General features: G+C 41.8%; 1 protein-coding gene across 7 annotated transcripts in view; it reads right to left on the reverse strand.

The window, feature by feature from the left end:
* The window catches only part of ASPH (aspartate beta-hydroxylase), a 222,074-nt gene that overhangs the window by 96,426 nt on the left and 99,332 nt on the right, over positions 1-26,316 (reverse strand). For all 7 annotated transcript variants that reach the window (XM_060610597.2, XM_060610603.2, XM_060610599.2 and 4 more), the window contains one exon: positions 18,779-18,820. In XM_060610597.2, coding sequence (XP_060466580.1) covers positions 18,779-18,820 — 42 coding nt within the window. The remainder of the gene's footprint in view (positions 1-18,778; positions 18,821-26,316) is intronic.

Below are 26,316 nucleotides of genomic sequence, written 5' to 3' on the forward strand. Positions count from 1 at the left end.
CTACATGTTAATTTTTGATAGCTTTTCATTTTCTTTTTAACCCAACGCACTACCGATCCCACCGTCACTTAGAGAGAAGGTGGGGAACATTCTAAAATGGCACAGATGACTGTCAGCCCAAATGATATGTGTTGTGTTGTGATTCTTTTTATGAATAATGTGCACTTTATTTTTATGCCACAGCACACCACATGTTTTGGTTTTTAACAGATGGCAAACTCTTTTTATCAGGGTTTTAAACTTGCACACTGGGAACAAAAACTATTTATACGGTAAACACTTTAGCTGATCCTATCTTTGGACAAGTTTAATTAAAGAATGAGATACCAACAGCACAATCAAGCAGACTCACGGGAGGAAGCAAGAAGCTGCTTCCTTGCTGAATACATTATTTTACCCCTGCAATTTAAAGCATCCATGGAAATAAATGGCACTATGGAGTTTTATAATAAACCCCATAAGCATTTAGCTTTTTCTGTTGTTGTTGCTAGCTGTTTTCAAACCTGGTGTTAATAAAGCTTTCACGCCCAAGGAGAAGGAAAGCATAACTTACTTTTTAATGAGATGCCCTGACTCGACTGCTCACACAGCCCTCCACTAGCCTCACACCTTATACAGCGTGTAGATGCTGGTTTTCTACATACAAACACTTTCTAAAACATCCCTGAAGAATCAGTATTCTCTTGCCCCAAAGACACTGAATATGTTGGGATATTGGGAGGATCAGGCTTCAAATTCATCAAGAGCCTCTTAGAAACGGAACATAAACAGTATGAAACAGACTCTGGATTTGGGGATCACTTATATTTTTTATGAAGTAATAAAAGGAGGGAAAGTAACAATAACAGTTGCTCATAACCATAGAGCAGGACGCCTCCAGCAAAGCAGAATGGTCATCCAAGGACAGGAGGATCCTGCAAAAACTGCCGGAGGCCAGGCAGAATTGGCTCCGTATCCTACACCTGGAAGGCTTATTCAAGACCAAAGAGCAAATAGGAATTGGTAGGGCTGACGGCACGCCTCCTGGGAAGGGAATTGGTAGGGCTGACGGCACGCCTCCTGGGAAGGGAATTGGTAGGGCTGACGGTACGCCTCCTGGGAAGGGACTCTTTCATCATATTCCAGTAATTTTCTTTTTTTTAAAAATACACTTTTTTTTAATGTTTATTTATTTTTGAGAGAGAGTGTGTGAGCAGGGGAGGGGCAGAGAGAGAGAGAGAGAGAGAGAGAGAGGGAGACAGAGGATCCTAAGCGGGCTCTATGCTGTCAGCAGAGAGCCCAGCGCGGGGCTCAAACTCATTAACGGTGAGAGTGAGATCAGGACCTGGGCTGAAGCCAGACGCTCGAGCGAATGAGCCACCCAGGCACCCCAAGAATTCTCTAGTTTTGATCCAGTGACTTTAACCAGCAAGAGGAATTTCGGTGCCTATGAAGAAAATGTTCGTGGAAAGAAAGGAAGAACTGATGACTACTTTAAAGGCTGACGCAGGCTGAACAGCACTCATGTTCCCACATTTCCTCTCATGTTATTATGGGCCTCAGTCTCCCAACACCACATTCAGCCACACGCTTTAAAAACAAAACAGATGGAACCAAAAATTCAGTCTACGATGACTGACCAAGGGGGTGGGGGAGAAACCGTGTATTTCCATTACTTCAGTGCCTGTGTACTAAGTATGTCCGACCCTGTTAACCTAAGAGCCAATTTAAAACATTCCTCATTTTTAATTTCTTACTAACGAGTCTCTTCACTCATGTTTTATCATCACAGGGAAATACTCCAGGAAGTGCATGGCTGAGCTATTATCATACTTCTCAGGGGGCAAAAGCCGGTCTGCCTCTGGCCTCCTTCCTCACCCCACACAGAGGTGTGCGGTTAATGGCACAACAACAAATGCCCTGCTGGGTCCTAGACCGCTCTGCCTGAGACTGTCTTCAAGTGCCATGGAAAAATAGACTGCAGAGAGATGCACACGGGGTTCATGGCAGCAGTTATAAAGCAAGATGTGGTATGAATCAAAGTGACAAGGCACAGGAATAAAAAGCTCACCCAAGTTCATTGGTTTTATGTTGAAGCTATAATTTGGAATTAATGCTACTTCCACCCCACGACTAGCTGAATGACATTACTAATGACATCACTAATATGGTGGTAGAAATGCACAAAGCAGTCAGTGATCCTTGGGGGAGAGGAGCCAAATTTCAGTGATGCATAAAAATCAAGGTCATTACCTGAAACACACCGTTATCAAACCTTGCCTTTTGTGTAAAGCATATCAATTAAAGGCATCTTGCTGTATAGATTTCATCCACGGTTATTTCAAGTTTAGTTTTGAGTGTTTCATACAACCTGAAGAGAGTTGGTATTATAATCATGGTAGCTAACCAGCCTTGAAGGCTTCAGATGAGTATATACACACACACACATACATATACACACATTCCTAGAAGTAGGTCCTAATAAATCTTCACATGGACCAGGAAAGGAACAAATAGGAGAAGGTAGCATTAATGGTATTGACAAATTAAAGGAGAGAAAGTGTAAAAACCGATGGATATTAGAAAAAACAAATCATGACGATTTTCCTAAAAGTGGTAGTGTCAAAGGTTTCCAGAAAAGACTCTAACAAATTTAAACTGTTTTACAGACAGCACCCCCATGATACCCTAGCAGAACTGCTCCTGGGGAAAGATGAGTGAACTGTGCACAGAAACACCGAGGAGATGTTTTCCACACCAACACCTCATGTCTTTCATTCAAAAATAATTATCTGAATTCACAGGTCTACACAAAGAGAATTCTGTGGATATAAGCCTGATTTGCTACTTGAGGACCAGCTCACACATCTTCCCCCCTTCCCCCCCAGGAAGACTTCAGCTCCCTGACCACCCCGGCCCCCCTCCTCCCGCCCCCTGGCTGTGAGTTATTCTGTTCTCCGGGCTCCCTCAGCATTTTGCCCATAACCTCTACCTCCTTCCATTCTAGTGGTTTATTTGCTCTGTTTTCAGGGCATTCCACAGAACATGGCAAACAAAGGAAGTGGAAATATTTGTTAAATTAATAAGACATCCTCTTAGCTAGAAGTTGTTGTCCCTTTACTCAGTTCCCATGTACATTCTTGAAGCAGAGTCAATGCTCAGGGGGTGACTCAAGTCCCAGGACCCGGCAAAAGAGGATACACCTTCACCCGGCACAAATGAACCTCCTGTACAAGAAAAGGGTAGAAATACATACAATTCCTCCTCTTACTCTCTACCCACACATGCGGGCTTCTTAAAAATTAGCACAAAGGCAAAAATCACTGTGTTTTCTGATTCTACCATAGCCAAGTGAACAAATGTACTTGAAATGGGTTTAGAATTTGCAATACAAGTTGCTGCATATTTGCCTTAAGTGATTATTAACCACATCAGTGGTATTTTCGTATCACTTTAATGATAAGAGTTTTGAAAAAGTTCACTCTGGCAACCCAAGAATGAACGGGTACACAATGATCCATTAAATGCTGAGCACCTTTTGTGTGCAAGGTGTTCATTGGGAGAGGGCACAGAGGGAACCAATCTAGTCAAATGCACTTGCTTTCTAGTTTTAGGCTCCTATTTTTCTCAAAGCATCTTCGTCCCAGTTAGGAATGTATCTTCAGTGCGTGATTTGTCCTAGGTTCCCAGCTACTTTCTAACCCATACATGATGAGGGTTAAATTAATTGGCTCTAACAGTTAAGCAGCAAAAATGCCAAAGAGAACAGTTTCTGTCCCTGGCTTCTGTAGATGGGTGCAGACAGACAACAGGAGAGACAGGATCATTGATAACAACCATGTTCTTCGATAGGTGAAGTTTGAGCATGTGCAGACGGCAGGTAAGAATTCATTAACATTATTCTCTTGCAATACTGGCTCAAGTTTGTGAGGTTTAGCAAAGGAATGGACTTGTGCGAGATGAGAGGAGTGTGCAGATGAGACAGACCAGGGCCCCAAAGGGCCCGTGACCAGATTCAGAAGCCTCCCCGGCCCAGCTCAGTATCCTACCAACACCACGATAAGGAAGTGGTCTGTTTTTCTCAGATTCACACACAGTTAGGTTTGCTCGCCATTTGTGACTCATATACTTATTGTTAAGACAGCCGTTTAATAAACTTACAATGGTCCTTTCCCTAGTACAGGTTCAGCTCATAGTCCAGTGTTGCTGATATCCCTGCACTGGTCCGACTGTAGCTGTCGTCTGGACCAGCACCTTAGCTGGGCAGGGCTAGCGATGGGGCCCTGGGCTGCGTGCCAGTGCCTCTGGAGGAATCCAATGCTTCCCCTCTACGTGGAAATCCTTCTGTCAGCAAACGTGTTCCTGCTCCCGGGACTTGTTGCCTGTTCCTGATGCCCTGTGATAAGGGCTTCGACCTGTTTCTGAGATATATCTGCCTGCTGCCTGGCCTCCCGGACGCCACCTGCTGCTTGCACCTAATTTTCTGTCCCACCCTTGAGTGCCTGTCTGACCTCAGGCTCCAGCCACTCTCCACCCTGCTGTAAGCCACCTGCTGATCACACTCAGTAATAGCAAAGGACCTTAGGACCTAAGTAGACGACGAGTGGGAAGAAGAAGCATTCTGGCACAGGAAAAAAACATGACTGCCGGGCTAAGGTGTTAGGAATAAGTAAGGAGTCTGGCTTCCTGGGCAGAATGTAATAAAATCGCCTGAACTGAAACAGAGAGGATCTGATTTATCTTCACTATTATTAATACTTTCTACTGTCAACACATATTTGATTTTGAAATGAAAAACATATAAACATACGGCAAGAATTACTGCTGTAAATGCCGGTACAATCAACCATTACATCAGAAGAATAAAAAAATGCTGTGGAGAAGAGCTCTGTAATCAGACTGAGGTAATTTTCCGTAATGCATTTTCCAAACTAATGCGCTCTCCAATTTGAAGCCTTGTTTAAGTAAATGAATGTATCTGACTACTGACGGCACTTTTTATGACAGCACTGTCTTTTTATGACAGTTCTTGAAGGCTTAATTTTAAGCTAGCCTGAGCATATGTGGCTAATATGTTCATCTTTAATTTGCTTCGGCGTACGAATAGACCATGTGTTAATACACAATAAAGTGGATCACTCTGATTTGAAGACAGGGTCATACTTCCCATCAGTCAAAAGAAAATTTAGACCCAGATGATAATTTTCAAACACACTAATATCCGGGTTTTTTCCTTGATAAACCTATTGTGCTCCCCTGCTCATGTTGTCACAACCGCGGCAGAAATCAGCTCTGTAAGCTGTTGAGTGCTCAACGGAAAGCATGAGAATGGGATTTTACAGATAACGAAGAATTTGCTATTATTGTCCTGCGGGTGCATCTGACTGAAGATTCATTCCGGTGCAAACAGGTGCCCTGAATTATCCCTGGTACCACAGTTTGGCTGAAATCATGAAATGAAAAATAAAAACAAAGCAAATGTGTATTTCAACACAGCTAAAATCTCTACTGCACTTGCTGAGACTGGTAATATATGCTGAGCTCATTTAAATCACCAAAATTGCTGTAATTAAACTTCTCTCTAAATCAGACTTGTAGAAGAGTCAGAAATCTCCTATAATTAACTTATCTGTGGAAGTAATCAGACAATAACTGCTGGTGTATTTTAGGAACCACTAAAACTACAGTAGCTGTTGAATGTAATGATTATAATAAATCTTTAACAGCAGGTTCCCTCACAACCCCTTCTCACAGCTGCAAGGGTGGGAGGGAGACTTCTCCCCGAGCATTTCCTGGAGTTGGTTTAAGTGTGCTATTGCTACACTGCTCTTGGATGATACGGGAAGATTGCTAAGGCGTCATGGTACGGCCTGAATGGAACCACCAGTCGGCGCTACACCTAGGTGGGCTGTTGGTACTAACAATAAGAACAGATAGCGTGTTAGGTTCTGCTAAAGACAATGAACCAAAGCACCTCCAAAAAGCAGCTGAAAGACAGAAGACCTAGGGTACCTGGGTGGCTCACCCAGTTAAGCGTCCAACTCTCGATCTCGGCTCAGGTCATGATCTCATGGTTCGTGAGTTTAAGCCCCACATGGGGCTCTGCACTGCCAGCGCGAAGCCTGCTTGGGATTCTCTGTCCCTTCTCTCTCTCTCTGCCCCTCCCCCACTCGTGCTCTTTCTCTCCCTCTCTAAATAAATAAATAAACTTAAAAGACAGAAGACCTACCTGTAGAAATCATGCAGTAATTAAGTTCAAGGTAGTGATGACTTGGTCAAGCCCATGTGAAGGGCTCTCAGAGACCAAAGCCACTGAAGCTTGATGACAGCTGTCTTCCCAGACAGGTACTACCATTTGTATCCCAAGAAGACAAATGAATGAATTATTTGAGGGAAGAACAATGCTCCCAAGCCAAAGCCATCTGAATCAAGGCTGTCCAATGTTTTGGTACATATTTTATTACAACAGAAAAGTATATGAAAGCAAGGAGATACTGCTGGAACAAAGTACTACAGCAGGTGAGAGAACAACATTCTCATGCATCGATTCACACACTAACTTATTTCAACGATTATGTATCTGTAAAGCACTGTACACGAAACTGATAAAGCACCAACTGGGAAAGTATTTTTGCAATACAAAAACCAACAAGGGTTTAATATCAGTATTAATGAAATCCTAAAAACCAACGAGAAAAAAAATACGTGAATAGGCAGTTCGCAGAATGGACGCATTTAAGATGTTCAGCTTCTCTAGCATTCAAAGAATGTTAATATTCATATTTCATTACATCAATGAGTTATCACGGATTTAAATAAATTAAATCAATGAAATGTCACTGAAACATTAAAGCAGCTATTGGAAGGCACTGGAAAATGACCAAAGATAGGTAGAAACTTATAAACAAAAGAATTTATTCTTGACAGTTTCTATGTTGGATAAGAATGGTAAATTGTTGATCTTTTCAGGTGTGAGGGTACTTGCTCCCCAAACACTCCAAGTCAGGCAGTGGAACTGTGTCCTTCCCTGCTGAAGGGGGCAGGTGACAGCATGCAGAGAGCAGAGCTGATAAAAATTTTAAAGAGAAATTTTAGATGCAAGAGAACCACAGAAGGGCTGAGATCCAAAGTTTGAGAATACACTCTGCACAGATCCTGGCTGACTGATAACTTTCTATCTTCATGGACAGCCCCTGGGAGGCTGGTGAAAAATCAGGCAGAATCTCAATAAGGATGGACTGCATCCTTCCCGTATCATCAAAGAGCATATGTAGCTGCAAAAACAATTACCCCCAAACATAGCAGCTTACAGCAACCATAAACATTTCGTTTCTTCCACAAGAAGAAGACCTATTTTGCTATCTAGACCTATTCAAAGTGCTGCTTATGTATTCTCATGGCAAGGCAGCCAGTTTCCTCCAGAGCAAGCAAGTGATCCAAAGGAGAGTGAGGTAGAGTATACACTGACCTAGACTTGGGATTCACCCTCGGTCAATTCTGCATTGCCCTATTAGTCACATAGGTCAGCCCTATTCAATGGAAAGAGGACCCCACAGAAGCACAAATACCAGGAGGCAAGAATCACTGGGCGCCCTCCTGGATGTTAACTACTACAGAAATCTACCTTTGAAAGACAAAACTATTCTGGTGACATGTGCAAGTGTGTTGTGTTTTGCCCGAGTACATTTCTCAATACACACTCAGTTGGGGTAGCAGAAATTAGAAGTCCTAACGGCTTGAGGTATAAGATAGCAGAACCTCAGGCTGGCAAAGCAACTGGAAATTAAGATGGTGAATATCAGAAAGAAGCCCCCAAATCTGAGTACGAATTCTGCCCACATCTAAACTACACAGGCCCAGAGTACCTCCATTTCTACTCTCCAGAGAGCTGAACTTAAAAAATAGCAGCTGGGAGCCAAACAACAACGACGACGACGACGACGACGACAAAGACGACGACGACAAATTGAACAGGGAAAGCAGTCACTTTCTGCAGGGGAGATGGATTTTTCAGTTTGAGTCCAGGCAAGTTAACTGTCTACTAGGTAGCAACAATCATTAGAGGGGGAGAAAAGTTCCAGAGTTGCTGTAACAGATTATATACACAGTCCAGCTTTTGCCCACAATTTACTAGACATGCAAAGAAACAGGACGCTCCTGATCCACACTTAGGGGGAAAAAGTAGTCAGTAGCAACTATCTCCAAGTGTGCCCAGATACTGGGTTTAGTGGAAAAACATTTCAGATTGCTGATTATTAATAAGTATAAACACTTAAAGAAAAGCATGGTATTAATGAATGAACAGATATGGAATCTCAATAGTGAAATGGAAACTATAAAAAAGCAGCAGAGATCTAGAGTTGAAAAGAAAAGTAGCTAGAATGAAAATTTTACTACATGGGCTGAAGAGCAGATTTGAAATAGAAGAAGAAAGACTCACTGACCTTAAAGACAGAACAACAGAAATTATCCAATGCAAGAGGGGAAAATGATAACAAAAACAAAAGTTTCAGAAACCTGGATATTATCATGCAGTCCAACAAGTAACTGGAATACTACATGTAGTGGAGAGGAAAAGAAAAAATAAATAAATAAATAAATAAATAAATAAATAAATAAATAAGGCTGAATATGGCTGAAAAACACTTAACTCATAATAAGAAATTTTGGTAAGAATTAAGTGAGAACCTATGTGAAAACAACATGAAATATAGTACATTATAGACAGTTAAGGTTAATTCATATATTGATACTTCTGTTTATAAACTCTTCTTGCCCATCACTTGGGCTATTTGCATCTCATAATATCACCATCAGATGAAGAGGTAAATTAAAGGGAAAGGGATTAAGCCACACTTTTCATACCAAAACTATTTATTCAACTCCTATGATATTATGGTTCAGTGCTATTAGAGGGACGTGATGGTTTAATTTTATGTGTCAACTTGACTAAGCCATGGCACCCATATATTTGGTCAAACGTGTCTGCATATTGCTGTGAAGATATTTTTTAGAGGACATTAACATTTAAATCAGTCAGCTGGGAGTAGAGTGGATTATCCGCCATAATGTAAGTGGGACTCATCCAATCAGCTGAAGGCCTAAAGAAAAAGACTGACACTGACCCCCCCAACCCCCCACCAAGGAGGAGGAAACTCTGCCTTCAGACTGCCTTTGGCCTCGAGCTATAATATCAACTCTCCCTTGGGTTTCCAGTTTGCCTACTTACACTGCAGATTTTGGACTGGCTAGTCTCTACAATCATGCGAGTCCATTCCTTAAAATAAATCTCTGTGTCTCTGTCTCTATCTCTCTGTAAACAGACACACATACACACACACACACACACACACACACACACACACACCCCTATTGTATTAGTTCTGTTTCTCTAGAGAACCTTGACTAATACAAGGTGGGGGAGGGTGTCACGGTTCCTACCTTTAAGATCCTTCTGTCTATACTCAACACATCTCCAGAGACAAGGGGAAACAAAAGCAAAAATGAACTATTGGGACCTTACCAAAATAAAAAGCTTCTGCACAGCAAAGGAAACAATCAGCAAAACTAAAAGGCAACCGACAGAATGGGAGAAGATATTTGCAAATGACATATCAGATACAGGGTTAGTATCCAAAATCTATAAAGAATTTATCAAACTTAACATCTAAAAAACAAATAATCCAGTGAAGAAATGGGCAAAGGACATGAGGAGACACTTCTCCAAAGAAGGCATCCAGATGGCCAACTGACACATGAAAAAATGCTCAACATCACTCATCATCAGGGAAATACAAATCAAAACCCACAATGAGATACCACCTCACACCTGTCAGAAGGGCTAACATTAACAACTCAGGCAACAACAGATGTTGGGGAGGATGTGGAGAAAGAGGATCTCTTTTACATTGTTGGTGGGAATGCAAGCTGGTGCAGCCCCTCTAGAAAACAGTATGGAGGTTCCTCAAAAAACTAAAAATAGAACTACCCTACGACCCAGCAATTGCACTACTAGGCATTTATCCATGGGATCCAGGTGTGCTGTTTCGAAGGGACACAGGCACCCCCATGTTTATAGCAGCACTATCAACAATAGCCAAAGTATGGAAAGAGCCCAAATGTCCATCGATAGATGAATGGATAAAGAAACTGTGGTATATATACACAATGGAGTATTACTCGGCAATCAAAAAGAATGAAATCTTGCCATTTGCAAGTATGTGGATGGAACTAGAGGGTATTATGCTAAGTGAAATTAGGGAAAGACAAATATCATATGACTTCACTCGTATGAAGACTTTAAGATACAAAACAGATGAACATAAGCGAAAGGAAGCAAAAATAATATAAAAACAGGGAGGGGGACAAAAGACAAGAGACTCTTAAATATGGAGAACAAACAGAAGGTTACTGGAGGGGTTGTGGGAGGGGGGATGGGCTAAATGGGTAAGGGGCTTAAGGAATCTACTCCTGAAATCATTGTTGCACTATATGCTAACTAACTTGGATGTAAATTAAAAAAATAAATTAAATTTAAAAAAGATGCCTTCTGTCTAAAAATTAAGGGAAAAACTCACAACACATGCTAAAAATCTACAAGCACAGGGTGTCTTGGGAGTAGAAAGGAAAAGCACATCTTCTGGTCTGGAGTGAGAGGCAGGGGTGCACTTGGGGGAGGATTCCTAGCAGAGGGAAACTTTAAGCTCATTTCCAAGGAGCAGGAGCTTGTCAGGTGAATGTGAAGAGGAGAGGCAGGAAAGAACATTTTGAACAGGGGAAAGCCATAAACAGGAGCCAGATCCCGAGAAGCTTAGGTGCTATACCAGTAAGTTTAGTTTTCATCCTCAAGACGATGATGAAAGACTTTGATCAGATATGTTACATGCAGTTCTAAGAGTCCCAGGAAAAACTTCACTGACAGATGTATTTTTTAATAATGAGAAAACTTCCTAATGAGCCTTGACTATTTGCTCACGTTGGTTCCGTGTTTTCCTTACGATCACAGAAAACCCAGAAGTATTTATACAAGGCACCGGCTGCAGCAAGCTGATTTACTGGCTATATTATAACCTTCTCAGCCTTTGAAGCTGCAAAATGTGATTTCTGTTAGTGTAAAGGTGACTTGTTTTCTAGTGCCATCTGGCGTTTTATTAGGGCACTGATTATTACTTTTCAAAAGAATGCAAACGGTAAGCAAGACACCTTTAAATGCCTAAAAGACAGTCACAGAATCTACTGTTTATGCATATCCTTAATTGTAATGAACGATAAAATGAGATATTAAATATTAGTCTAAATCAAAGAAAAATTTCAGGAAAAGTCCTCGATTCAAATGCAATTTTAACACACACACACACACACACACACACACACACACACACAGAAAAAAACACATTTCCTTTTTGCAGGCATGGGTATTTTGTTAGTTTTTTTCAAATTCCTTTAAAAGACTCACAAATCCTCAACTAAAAACTAACACTTGATAGGGGCGCCTGGGTGGCTCGGTCGGTTAAGCGTCCGACTTCGGCTCAGGTCACGATCTCACGGTCCGTGAGTTCGAGCCCCGCGTCGGGCTCTGTGCTGACAGCTCAGAGCCTGGAGCCTGTTTCAGATTCTGTGTCTCCCTCTCTCTCTGCCCCTCCCCTGTTCATGCTCTGTCTCTCTCTGTCTCAAAAATAAATAAATGTTAAAAAAAATTAAAAAAAAAAAAACTAACACTTGATAGATGTTAAATCAGCCACCTGTTGCATACTTTTCTGTTCAATGAACTGTTAAAGCCCACATTTTTTCAGGAGCTTCAAGTCATTTTTGGCTCCTGTCTTTCTTTCATACTTCATATCCTATCCATTCGCAAATTCTAGTGACTTTATCTTCAAATACACGGAGAACCCAAATGCCACTCACCTCCACTACCCCACATCCTAATCCCGACCATCACTACCTCTAGGAGTCGCCTAAGTGGTCTCCCTGCTTCCAATCTTGTATCCCCAGAGCTAGAATGAGCCTTTTGTAACGTGCCAACCTTCTGTTCAAAATCTCCCAGGGGCTTCCCACCTCGCTCGAGGTAATACACAAAATCCTTCTGGCTGGTGGCCTTCATAGCCCTGTGTGATTTGGACCCTGCGAGCCCTCGGAGCTCACCCGCTCCTCCCCCTTCCCCTCCCACATTCCCCAGCCGCCACACTGGCCTCCTCTCCGATCCACATGCTAAGCACCCTCCCTCGGGGGCTATGGATATGCCCTTCCATCCCTGGACTTCCTTCTCCCAGATGCTTCCACAGCTTATTCCCTTGCATCTTCAAATGTCACTGTCCCACAGGACTCTCTACGGAGCAATACCCCTGCTCACTGTCAGGCTCTGTAGTTTTCTTCCCATTTTATATTCCTTTTCATACTTATCACTATTATATTCTGATTTTTAAAAATTACATATCTAACCTTCCCCCTCCACACACATACACATTGTAAGTACCATGAGAACTGGGACTTTGTTTTTATGGTGTTAGCCCCAGTGCCTAAAATAGGGCCTGGCACATAGTAGGTACACAGCCATGTATTGAATAAATGGATGAATAAAAGTTAGTGTTTGAATGTGACATCTAGTAAGCCATTTTAGCACTGCATTACTTTGTAGTTCATGCATTTTGCGGTTGTGGAATACAGAATAAGTGGGAAAAGATGACATCCAGTGGGGAGGAACTGATACAGCAACTTTATCTAAAATGGACAGAAGTAATCTGATTCAGTTTAAGAATCTGGCACCTCCAAATAGGGCCTATTTTGGAATAAGCCTTATTTCAAACCCATGACTCCATCAAAATAAACTTAATATGACTCTCTAAAAGGAAGGGACGTAGAATTATTAATTCTTTTTTTTGTAAGTTTTATTTTTACTTATTTTGAGAGAGAGAGAGAGAGAGAGAGAGAGAGAGCGCACGAGTTGGGAAAGGGCAGAGAGGGGGCGGGGAGAGAAAATCCCAAGCTGACTCTACAAAGTCCGTGCAGAGCCCCAAGGTGGGGCTCAAACACTCGAACCACAAGATCATGACCTGAGCTGAAGTCAGATGTTCAACTGACTGAGCCACCCAGGCGCCTCTAGAATTATTAATTCTAAGCAAAAGCAAAATCTTCCATTCTTACCAGCAGTCCCTCAATGCACTTGAGGAGCGATAACATAAGTAGAAAATCAGGCAACCTAATAATTCATCTTGAGATAAATTCATAATAGCCACTAAAAAGAAAACAAAACTCCAGTTCTATTATTTTGAAACTAAGGTCTATTAAAACACATTCCACTTTTTCACTACATGTTCCACAGGTGGATTATACCGTTCGCTACAAACATCTTTCAGTTGGAACGGATAGTAACTGCCAGTTTTACACAATGCAAGGCGATGAATCAGTCAAGTGAAGCTGTTCCGTGGCTTCTCTCCAGGGATTCCCTGAAGAAGCAGCCAAGAGAGGCCAGCACCCACCACACTGGGAAAGTCCCCTTCGCATCAGAAGCAGCCTGGAGGGCAAGGCTGTACAGAGCATGGCGGCAGTGCAGAGGGAGGCAAGGCCCCCTGAGGAAGAAACGGAGCCTCTGCAGACAGAGCAGCAACACGGCTTCCAGTCATGCTGTGAGCAGCAGAAACAACACCCACGACCTACCCTCTCCGTCTCTACCTTTGTCAGAAGCACTGGGGCAGACCTCCCAAGAACACACAAGTCAACGTGTGAATGGCAAAGGCTCTGATTTGCAGACACGCACAGGGCCTGGGTATGCCATCCTACTACCTGAAGGAAAATGTCAGCCCCCCCTGCCATGGCGTTGCCTCTGATTTTCTCTCTGACCGCATGGCATATACTCTCAGCTTGGTCACGGTGCTCTAGCTTCACAGGCTTGGCTTTCCCGCCACAGGACCTTTGCACAGACTCTTCCTCTGTTCAGTGTGCTCCTGGCTCAGCATTCGCACAGCTGCCTTGATTACATGGCTAACCCCCTCAGAGACCTTCTCCCCTTCCCATTTCCCTCCAGCACACTCTCCTGTTTGGTTTCCTTTAGAGCACGATCTCTATTTTAGTTTGTGTATGTGTTTCTGGACTCCTTACTGGGATGTAGGCTCTATGAAAGCAGGGATTTTGTCTTATTCTCACCTGCATCCACTTATCTGGCATGCGGTAGGCATGCAAATATTTAAGTGGATAAATAAACTAGTGTAGGTTTTCGTGAATGATGAGAAATTGATGGTTTTTTTAATACTCCGGTGACTTATTGACTTTTGAGCACAAAGCAGTAGCCATTTTCATAAAATCTGGTGGCAGGGCATACTTTGGTGACAAAACAGTAAAATGCCGCATGCCCAAGACTGCGAATTGCCACTTCCTCTCACTATTCGATGTTCCTTTCTTCTGTAGAACTAGAACCCTGAATTTTTAGCTGCACCAACATGCTATCAGTTAAAGGCAGTTCTCCCAAGAACTACCCTCCTACTCTCCCCACTTCCTTCCTGTTATCTCGATGTGGTGATAAGGGCTTGGGCTTGAATGGCCCTTTTGGAACATAAGGTTATGGACTAAAGACGGCAGAATGGCAAGAGAGGAGCTAGGTCCCTAAGGAGCCACTAAAGAGGCCCTAGTTTATTTATGTGGATAAGAAATAAACTCTTACCTTGTTTAAGCCACGGCAACTTGAGGTTGTAAAAACTAGATGTAACTGTATTTAATTGTAATGGGAATGTGGTGATCTGTAGGGAAGGTCTGAATCTAACTCAAATGCTGAAGACACAGGAGGAGGGTAAAAACGGGGGGCTGTTAAAAAAAACCAGGATTTTCCTTAAAATTGTTTCTTTCCCTAATCAACATAGGGCAGGAAAACAAGAATAAAGGCCAAAGAGGATCTGTTTTATATCCCTTCTCTGTTATACTTGGGGCTGGTATCTGGGATCACAGAGCGAGACGCTGGCTAACTTGGTCCCAAAGAACAGCCTTGGTGCAGAGGCAGGACAGGAAGTGTTCATTGGTCCAAGGCCAAACAACCAAGTGAGAGCAAGGTCCAAGGCCAAAATGATGTGGATCATTTTGTGAGTTTTTTGTACAGCTAAATTTATTCAATCAAAAAAAACAAAAGACAAAAAAACACCCTTTATTCTTTCACTATATGTATCTTACTTTGGGAGCTAAAAATACTTTTGCTTTTGTAACTGATTATGACAGTACATATGGATCTTTGAAAAGCACTGCTTGAACAAAATTTAAAAACTGGCACACCAATATGACTGACCCGCATCAACGAACTGAACTGCTAATCAAAAGCGATCCGAAGTCCAGATATTTGGATGGCAGTAGTGTAGCAGACTGCATTTATCATTTACAAATACTAGTTTCATTTTAACTTCCTGTTTTGAAGTAGGGCCTGTGAGGCACGAGAAACACTATGCTTATTTCTGGATGCAGAAACTGTAAGTGTATGTAACACTTTAACGCCAGTCAGTTCTGCGCTCCGAACAGCAGGGGTACGAGGACACATCCACTGAGCTCAGACATACGAGGTCACGGAGGAGATCACGTAGTCGTCCCAGCATCTTGAGGGATGACAACAGCAGTCTCCTTACCCCAGTGTCGCTGATTCAGGTCTGGGTTCCCCATAGATCTCCATCCTAGGAGTTCTAGCTGGGTGTGCTTCTTACTCCAGAGCTTGGGTTTTAAAGAGCCTATCATGTCTGTTCATATTAATCCTTAGGAATTAAAACATAATAGAAATTCATTCAAATACTGACTGAACGCCTACTATGTGCCAGGCACAAGAAATGCAGCGGTGAGCAAAACAGACAAAAATGCGTCTCCATGAAAATTTAATTCCGGGGGGAGGTTCGAACAAACACGAAAGAATGAGACAAACTATCAAATATAATCACATGGTAGTAAGCGGTATGGAGAAACCAAAGCAAGGAAACAGGGTAGGGAAAGTAAGGGGGGTCGGGAGAGCGTGCAGAGAGAGCAATGCTCTGAGGACCGAGTCCCGGGCACTGGGGTGCCGGAGGGTCAGGGAGACGAGCGGCCATCTGAAGAGGCTGAGAACAAGCAAACAGCAGACAGTCGGAGAAAAACCAAGAGGATGTGGCATCAGCAAACCAAGTGAGAGCAGGATTCTGGAATCGAGGATCTACCCAAGACCCGGTGACATCCTCCTCCTTGCTTTCTTTTTTTCTCCTCAGTACAGTCATCCCCCCTCGTCTGTGGGGGATCCACTCCAAGATTCCTAGTGGATGCTGGAAACCACAGACAGTACTGAACCCTATACAGGCCAAGTTTTTTCTGATGCATATACACCCATGATAAAGTTTAGTTTACAGATCAGGCACTGTAGGAGATTAACAACAATACTAATAATAAAATAGGACAAATACAGCAATATACTGTAAGAAATGTCATATGAATGTGGTCTCTCTGTCTCTCTCTCAAAATACCGTACAGTCCTGGACTCATCGTTCTTATGATAACGCCTACATGATGAGATGAAGTGAGGTGAAGGATGTGGGCATTTCTGACAACACGTCAGAAAGAGGGTTCTGCTTCCTGACCACATCTGACCACGGGTAACTGACATCGCAGAAAACAAAACCGAGGATAAGAGGGCTCCTTACTTACGATCGGAGTATGTCATGGCATCCTGGAAGATTAGGAAGGCAGCGTGGAGAACTTGTGCCATGACTAAACTAAATCCCAGTCACCTACGTATAAAAACCAACTAACAGTTTCTGATACTGACGAGAAACGTGCAGAATTAGCAAGTTATTTAGAAATGCGTAGGTAAGTACCAGAAGAAACGGCTAAAAGAAAGTCAGCAATGGGACTCACGGACAGGGAGCGGTAGGGGAGAAGACTGCTGTTTTCATGAAAAGTCATATGTTAAAAACCACCCATATTGATTTGATAAAAAATTAAATACAACTAGTCTGGAAAAAAAAATACGTGACTAAATGCCTAGTTCCCAGCCTAAGGGCTACCGAATTACAGCCAGTGGCTAGCAATTCCACATGGTCATCAAGTTTTATTTGTACACTAAGACTGCGTACATTATGTGTATTATAACATGTTATGTGTAAATATAATATATCTACTCTAATATCTTCTCAAATGTAGACACCGCTTTCATCACTAAAAATTAAAGGCATTTATGAAATTCTAATGCTTAATCATTAAAGTTTTTTTTTTTAATTTTTTTTTTTTAACGTTTATTTATTTTTGAGACAGAGAGAGACAGAGCATGAACAGGGGAGGGGCAGAGAGAGAGGGAGACACAGAATCGGAAGCAGGCTCCAGGCTCTGAGCCATCAGCCCAGAGCCCGACGCGGGGCTTGAACTCACGGACCGCAAGATCGTGACCCGAGCTGAAGTCGGACACTTAACCAACTGAGACACCCAGGCACCCCAATTAATCATTAAAGATTTTATCATTCAAATGATACTAAAAGCAAACAGAACTACCCTATGATCCAATAATTGCACTACTGACGATTTACCCCCCAAAAACAAAGAAAAAATAATTCAAAGGGATACATGCACCCCTGTGTTTATCGCAGCATTATTTACAATAGCCAAACTATGGAAGCAGCCCAAGTGTCCATCGACTGGTGAATGGATAAAGAGGATAGGTAGGGTATACACATCTTCAATGCAACGGAATATCATTCAACCATAAAAAAGAATGAAATCTTGTCTTTTGCAACAACAGGGATGGGGCAAGAGAGTATAATGCCAAGTGAAACATGTCAGCCAGAGAAAGACAAATACCGTAAATTTCACTCATATGTGGAACTCAAGAAACAAAACAAATGAGCGGGGGGGGGGGGGGGGGGGGGAGAGAAAAACCAAGAAAGAGACTCTTCACTATAAGAACAAAATGAAGGTTACCAGAGGGGATGGGGGTGATTAAACAGCGCACATATCATGATGCAAATAAACAAACAAATAACTAATTAAATAAATAAAATTACTGAAAAGATCTATGAGAGCGAAAATTTGCAGCCTTATTTACTATTTAGAGATTCTTACTGACTGGGCTTGAATTAAATATTTGAAAATAAAAATGTCAAGGACTGGAAAGAATAAAGACAAGTGGAATATGAAGAATAAAGCATAAGCACCATTCTGTGATCATCGATACCACTTTTTAACTTAGTTCCTCACTCTAATAAGAGCTGACTTAAAATTCTACTGGATTCTTAAACTTATTGGAATCCCAATGTAATCAACTCTGGGAAGGCAGACATGATTCATTCTATGTGGATGTAACCTTGTTTGCATGTCTTTCCAACAATTCAGAGTTCCTTGAATAAAGAGAACATGTTCTAGTAATCTCTGGATCTCTATTCCTGGCACAGATGCTAAGATAAACAATCATATTTGATGTTTCCTAAGTGCTTTCCCTGTGTTGCACACTTCCTTAAGCACTTTGCACATATTTTCACCCCAATTACTATTGTAGAAACAGGAGTCGTCTGCTTCCTGAACTTGGTACTGTTTTATTCCCATATCACAGAAGAGGAAACTGAGGCACACCAGGCAAGGGATTCTCAGACACACATAGAGTGAATGGCAAAACGAGGATTAAAAGCCAGGCAATCTCTCTTTAGAGGCTTGGCTCTTAATGTGTATGTAAATATTACTAAATGTTTGATAAAATCATTGGAATAATCAACCCAGAGACAACTTCTTTTAACTGGTAATAAAAAAGAAAGTCATGCTATTCGTGAATGCTATGCTGATTTTTTTCCTATGCATATTTGAAGGGTTGTTTGTCTGATAATCTCACCTTTTTCTTTTTGTTCTGGATCATCTGTTTTTCTATTTGTTTCTGAAAAGTAAAGATAAAACAAAATGAATATTGTGAATGTCACCATTCAATATCTCAAAATATAGGACCATATTTAAATGAATTCAAACAAATATAATTTAAGAAAAATATTTCTGGGCATAGAGTTTAACTTTCCAAAACCCTAAATTCTTTCCCACATGAAATTTGTTACAAAAACATTAAGATTAGACTCATTTGAATTACTTAGAAAAGTCACCAGGCAGTGGGGTGCCTCGCATCTCAGTCGGTTAAGGTTCCAGCTCTGGCTCAGAGCATGAGTCTCACAGCTCACGAGTTCGAGCCCTGGTTCGAGCCCTGTGTCGGGCTGTGCTGACAGGGTGAAGCCTGCTTCGGATCCTGTGTCTCCCTCTCTCTGCCCCTTCCCCACTCATTTTCTCTCTCTTAAAAAAAAGTCACTGAGCAGTAACCAGGGCTGAGGCATCTGGCTAAGTGTTCCACATCTACAGGAAACTGGCTGTGGGTCATCCCCACCAATTCTTTTTTTTTTTTTAATTTTTTATTTTTTTAATGTTTACTTTTGAGACAGAGAGAGACACAGCGTGAGCAGGGGAGGGGCAGAGAGAGAGGGAGACATAGAATCCGAAGCAGGCTCCAGGCTCCAAGCTGTCAGCACAGAGCCCGATGTGGGGCTTGAACCCACAAACGGTGAGATCATGAGCTGAGCTGAAGTCGGACGTTTAACTGACTGAGCCACCCAGGCACCCCAATCCCCGCCAATTCTAAGTGCCTCTGTGGGGACAAAGGCAAACTGAAGTGGAGAGAAGCCCTCATCAAAGCTCGTTCAATATCTGCATTGTCTCCTAAAACCCTAAGAGTACTTTATAATAGCAATCGTGTGCTTTAAAGGAATACAGCATGTCCCCCTCACTGGGGTGACACCAGTCTCCCTTCCCTAAGGACTTCACATATACACAGGTGGCCCGCTGAGGGTGCTCGCACTGAGCCCAGGTGCTGAGGAGCCAACGGCTTACCTGTGTCAGCCTCTCACTAAGTGAGTCAGAGTCATAGGGTCTGTCCTACAAACGGGGCTGAGTGCAAACCCACCCAGAACCTGGGCCAGTCAAACAACATCCCCCCTACATGGAAAACTATGGTACCTGATCTGACCGTGCACTCATAACCTCATTTCTGCATTATCTCATATCTGGCCTACTGTTTAATATAGGTTGGGGTCTAGTAGACCAGTTGATTATCGTTCCAGCAGGTTCTTATCCAGCTTTGGGTATTTCTCGGCACATGTGTTTCGGCATGGATGTTGGAGTCAGGATGGGGTAGCATTTGGGAGGCTGATACAAAATCTGACTCAGTTCTTCCCCCATCGTAGCCTGGGCTCTGGGGTGAGATCAGGGGTACAACCACAGAACACTAGACTTTCTGCTCCCCAGTTTCCTCCATACGTTCATGATCACACTTATCAGTTTTTAGAAGTGAAAAGTCAATCTGAGGCAGGCTCCCAGACAAAGAAGGAATTTTCATAGGTCAAGTGTTTTTGAGACGCTAGTGGAGAGGAAGGGAGCAGCCTTTCAAAGCTTCAGTGTGCCAGGCTCAGTCTAAGCCCATGGCATCCGTCTCCTGTCTCCTCACACCCGGGAGGGAGGGAGGTCTCATCTCCCTCTGTGCAAGGGAGGAAGCTGAGGCTTAGAAAGTAGAGTGTCTGACGTTATCAAGGTCAGTTTACATCCCTCCAGAGCATATAATCTTCTACCGTGCCCTTCTCTGAAAGAGAAACAAGGGGTAGTGACGTGTAGGTCTCGCCTTCCGCAAAGAGTGGGTTTTATAAAGTTGAGTGCCACACACTTCCTGCCACTGAGGCAGGACATACACGGGGTATTTAAAAACAAAAACGAAAGCACGTTCTAGATCTCCGGTGAATGTTCTAGAATTTCTGATCTCATTAAAGTTAGGCAGTGTATCATTTAACAGGCAGACGTCAAGGATACAGGATTGAGGGAAATCCTCAACAATTTCAGTCCTCGAGAAGGCCTTCCGGTGGAATCATCAGTGTCTGCAGGAAGGTTGTGACCCTCCACGTCCTCAGTAATCTGTCACCTGGCCCACGCTAGTGTAATTTGAAAAGTCAAGCACAAAATGCAAGTTCCTAACCTGACTAGAGAAAACAGGCGGGTACTGGTCATGAAGAAGAGTTTAGGGTTCTCCACACATCTTCTGCCCCAAGGGAGTTAATAAGGAAGGAGGAGTGGTTTGATCACATTTTAAATAGGTGTGAGAGGGCCCTGGCCAGGCGTGCTCCCAGGAACAAGGGACACCACCTTTCTTGCTCTTCCAACGGAGTCTCTATGATGAGGCAATGAGCTTGACCTAAGAAGACCCAGCCCAAACTCCCCCAGCTCTGGGCAAAAGCTCTCGCTCGTGTCCCCTTCTGTCCCTCACATCACATCAACATGCTAACATCTATGACTCATATTTGGATATGGGGAAATGCACAGAGAGCAGGCAGGTTAGCCTCTCTGATTTGCAGTGCGGAAATGTAGCTTAGATAAACGGGTTTTCTAAGAGTTCCAGCTTACTCACTGCTACTCTGCATAGCTAATAGTAAAGTGTTACTCTGCTTTACTTTATTCTCTGCACGTACGCGTGTCTGAGACACTTTATGTGGACCTTGCTGTGCCACAGAGGAAAATCGACTTGTTGGATGCTTATTGTGTGCCCAGCATTGTTCTAAGCACAAAATGCAGATGATCCCATCAATTCCATCGACCCAGTCCAATTCCGAAAGTTATCAAAGTACAATTCACTTGTATCTCATACTTAGTGTTTAAGCACTCATACTGAAGAAGAAAGACATTATGCAATCTTTAACCGTACTTAACTCTTTTTTCCCCTTTCAGAATAAGAAAACTCTTACTAAAATGAATGGGATCTTAAATGTCCAAAAATTATCATGAACCATTAAAGAAAATCACTTTCATGAATTGCAAAATCCTCAACTCTATGATGTTCCAGATACTGTGCTGATCTGCTTTCTGGCCAGCTCTTCTTGGACCCCCGGCACATCCCAAAGCTAATTTCCATCCGGGTCTAGTTGTCCTCCCAAGTTCATCACAATGGCATCTGTGACTCCCCAGGACCCAGACCTAGGGCTCTGCTTCCCCTCTGACAGCCCACCCAGCCCAGCCTTCCAGTACAGCTTTCTGTCTTCTTCTGTCTCCCTGCCAGTACTGAGTCAGGTCCTACCACATCACCCGGACTATTACTGGTTAGTCTCCAACCTGCCTGCCCTCCAACTGTTTCCACCTTCCACCTGTTGCCCATTGCTCACTTCAGAATACCATGAATGACCACAGCTGGCAGGTGTTCCCCTCTCTGACCTTCAGCATTCTTGTCCACAAACAGGGATAACCCCTATCTGCTGGGGAACCTCAACTCCCTAACACACACGAAGCACATAGCAGAGTAAATGAGGTCAATAAAAGTGGGTTCACTTAGCCCGTGTTCAAAGTCTTTATTTTATTGTTTCCTCTGGGCATGCTGGGGGAGAAAACAACACTTTCTGGAATTTTCTAGTGCTCCTTTTCTGCCCAGAGAATGAAGATCAAAAGAGAACTTCCTGTACCCTTTTCTGCTCTACCACCTGCTCAGACTCTCTTCTCAACTAGGATGAAGTTCATTCATGTCCTCACAGAACAATGATCATGGTGGCGGGGGAGGGGGGGGCGGTCAGAAGGGTACAAGGGAGTGGGGCTTGCCAAAACTTCTAGGTGCTGAACAAAAACCCTACAACAGATGGAGGTAGGGGCTATTTCATTTTAATCTTGCCCCCGGATGAGTATGCTACTCTTATGTAGCATAAGAGTAAATGGTAAATAAAATAAACATTACCTATTAGAAATACGTTAAGAAAGAGTTGAAGGTACACTTTCAAGATTTCAGTCATCAAAGATACTGTAACATTCTAGAATACTAGTAAGCGTAAAATGAACTGATTTCGTTATACAACAAAATAATAACAATAAATAATGACAATATAGAGAAGAATTCCGCATTTTATTGCACTCAAATAACATTAAACAGAAGACATTTACATTATTTTTAGAAAATCCATTGATGTTGCCCATCCTTGGCATCTGTTTGTAGAGGCAAGGCTCATTAAGTCAGATATTTGGAACGAAAAAGTATTTGAAGTTGACTACAGCATAATTAATCCTCAATTTCCAGAGTTGTAGAGATGATTATATACAAAACTCCAGCAAAATTTTACTCATTTATCAGTTCTATGTCACTCCTAAGTTTCCCTAAAAAAATATGGCTTTATAAAAAGTAGTGTTCTATAATTCACAATATGAATTAAGAGCTTTATTAGAATTTGAGTAGCAACTCTGTATTACCCATATCACAGCTTCGGAAAATTATTGCTTTTCTTAGTAATTTAATCTTCCGGATTTCGCTACACACTGGGTCAGCATGCATAACTCACTACATTGTGACTATGATCTATAATGATATAAATATAAAATCTCTTTGATTGTAGCCCTAAAAGCAGGAAAAAAAAAGTCACCTTATCTTAAGACAATGTTAACATAATCAAGCTTTCCCTGACATGGAAATGAAATGACTTCTTATGGCTTTTTTTTTTTTTTTTTTAAACAGCTCATGGTCCTTTTAAATGATGTCACTGACTTCTTTTCTAACAAATGAGTATTTTCATCACAGCAACTATTTCTGAGCCAAAATAAAGCACATCAAAAATAGAAGAAACTCTTCAGGATAGAAGAGAAAAAAGGCTCATACATTGCAAACAGCAGCAGGCATGTGGCTCTGTGAGTGTTTCTCACACATCCTATATCAACCCATGTAGGGGCGTTATTCTTTAGCAAGATCACTGTGTGGTCTTCAGTGTCGTGAGGGCATTACTTAATTAGCCAAAGGCAAAGCAACCTTTAAGACGTGCACCAGTAACTGATACAGATTTTCTAATATTTAAACCAATACTGACTGGACTACAGCTATCATATGATGGACCCGAGGTGCCAAACAGCATTTTTTGCATTATATACCAGGCCATTCCTTTTGCCTACGTCCCAGCAAGGAATTTTAGATGTCCCCCCTCTATCTGAAAAATAAATTAATCATGATAATTTAAGACTTTCACTGAAATATTAAACTTTGCTAATCCATGAGCTGACAGCTATAAGAATCTCAAAATTTGAGTTTTACCCTGAATACTCAAAGCTAATGGTAGAAAAGTCCTACGAGGAGATCAGTGCAGAGATACACAACCCAAATCTTTACAGCGAATGGTGACCTCTACTAGTGTTTCTCAGAGCATGGGGCACTCTTCACGGCTTGGAAATCACGTGTATGCGGTTACACAGGTCAGCCCAACAGTTAGTGGTAATTACTAGTATCATTCATATATATATATATATATATATATATATATATATATATATATATATAAACTGTGCCAAGGCAATTGCTGCTACATCATCAGTACAATTAACTGCTGTCTGAAAAACACACATAAATGTAGGTAAGACTAAAAGCTTTGTCATGAAAAGAAAAGGAAAAGAAATCCAAAGGATCCACTAATGCTATCAAAAATGCACATGCAGGAATGTAACATCACATGTAATTTGTTTCTAAAAAAAAAGAATACACTAAAATGCCAGTGGACTATGATCGACTGAAAACATCTTTAGTGTTCATTCATTCCCAAAGATCTTGGTCTGCTCAGTAATTACGTCACAAGATCTATCACAGCCATCTTTTGGAGCGTATGGTTAGGCTGGTCCTCCTGTGGGTAGTGGGGGCAGTCTTTCTGAAGCTTTAAGTATCTGTAAAAATAAGGGGAAATCTAAATTAAAGGACCAACTAGACACAGACTGTGAAACTGCTTCATTTCATTCCACTTAAAAAAAAAAACAAAAAAAAACCCCACCGACAGAAGTAAATGCCTTTTTGCATGTTGTTGTTTTTAAGGGCAACTTGTTAAACAGAGTGATTAACTACCCAGAGAAGTCCCTGGGAATTACTTGCAAAGCTGCTGCTGCGAATTTAAGCTTCTTAGAGCCATCTGAGAATTACAACTGAATTTAAGAATTTCAATCTTTTGAGAAACACAAGCATTAAATCTCTTTCTCCCGCCAGTGTTTTCACTGTATTAAAAAGAAATGTGATAGAGGAAAAACAATCTAGCATATGGTATTTGAGAAACGAATACAGGAGAGATTTTCAAGGAGCAACTGGATACTGTAAGTTGCAGTTAAAATACATTTCTTTAATCATTTTATGTCAGCTTTTAATGTTACAAACAATATGAATGATGGATTTTTAAAAAGTATGCAGTATTTTAAAAAAAGTAAAAGTCATTCTTGTCCAATTTTTTACAAATATTTTCTCATTCCACACTTTAGTATCTGGTTGACTTTACTATCACAGTTTTAGATCTGTTATAATTTGAGTAGAAAAGAAGACGGTGTATATACAGGCCCAGCCAAATTGCGACAGAATTTCTAAATCTGGGTTATGATCCTTCCTTCCTCCCTTCCTATCTACCTACCTACATAGGTGTGTTTACACACGTGCGCGTGTGTGTGTGTGTGTATCCAGAAATTTTTATATAAGCAGAATTGTTTGGTGCTAAAGTGAAGTAACTAGAAATTATATGTATACTTTCATATATCCAACAGAAATGAGTGTTTATGCACAAAACACAAGTACAAGATTATTCATAGAAGCTTTCTTCGTGACAGCCAGAAACTGGAAACATTCACAACAGCCATCAATGTAGAACGTATTTTTTTTAATGTAGTGTACTTACAGTAGATAGTAACGGATAAAACCAAATTATTATACATTACAAAGTGGAAGAAACTCATACACGATGCTGAGCCACAAAACAAAGTCACCAAAAAAGTATATACGTATTTGTGTGTGTTTACTAATGTTTTTTATTTAATTAAATTCAAGAGCAAGCAAACCAGTCAATGGTGATCCAGATCAGAATAGTTACTGCTGGTGGGGATGTTACTGGGAGGGGGCAGGGAGAGATTTCTGGGGGGCCAGAAGCGTTCAGAGTAGTGGGTACAGGAGGGTATCCCATGTACAAGTGCATCAAACTGTATGCTCAACGAGGGAGCATGTCTCTGTGTGTTAATTATACCTCAGCAGAAAATGTTTCTAAAAAGGAGTTTGACTTTAGGGTGTCTCAGAATTTATCAACTAGCTTGATTGTAAGAGGAATAAGCGTATCTGTAGCCTGTGCAATCAAAAAACCTGAGCTTGTGGGAAGCTGTTCAAAGTATAATGATGAGTACTGATAAAAAGGCAAATAAACTGGAGCTCCTGGCTGGCTCAGTTGGAGGCACACACGGCCTTTGATCTCAGGGTAATGAGTTCAAGCCCCACGTTGGGTGTAGAGATTACTTAAACAAATAAAAAAAATTTTTTTTAAGGCAAATAAACTAAAAGCCCAGTTACAACAATATCCGGAATGCCCTAATTATATGCTCCTA

Source organism: Panthera onca, chromosome F2 (genome assembly GCF_046562875.1).
Source record: "Panthera onca isolate mPanOnc1 chromosome F2, mPanOnc1 haplotype 2, whole genome shotgun sequence".
NCBI classification, from domain to species: domain Eukaryota; kingdom Metazoa; phylum Chordata; class Mammalia; order Carnivora; family Felidae; genus Panthera; species Panthera onca.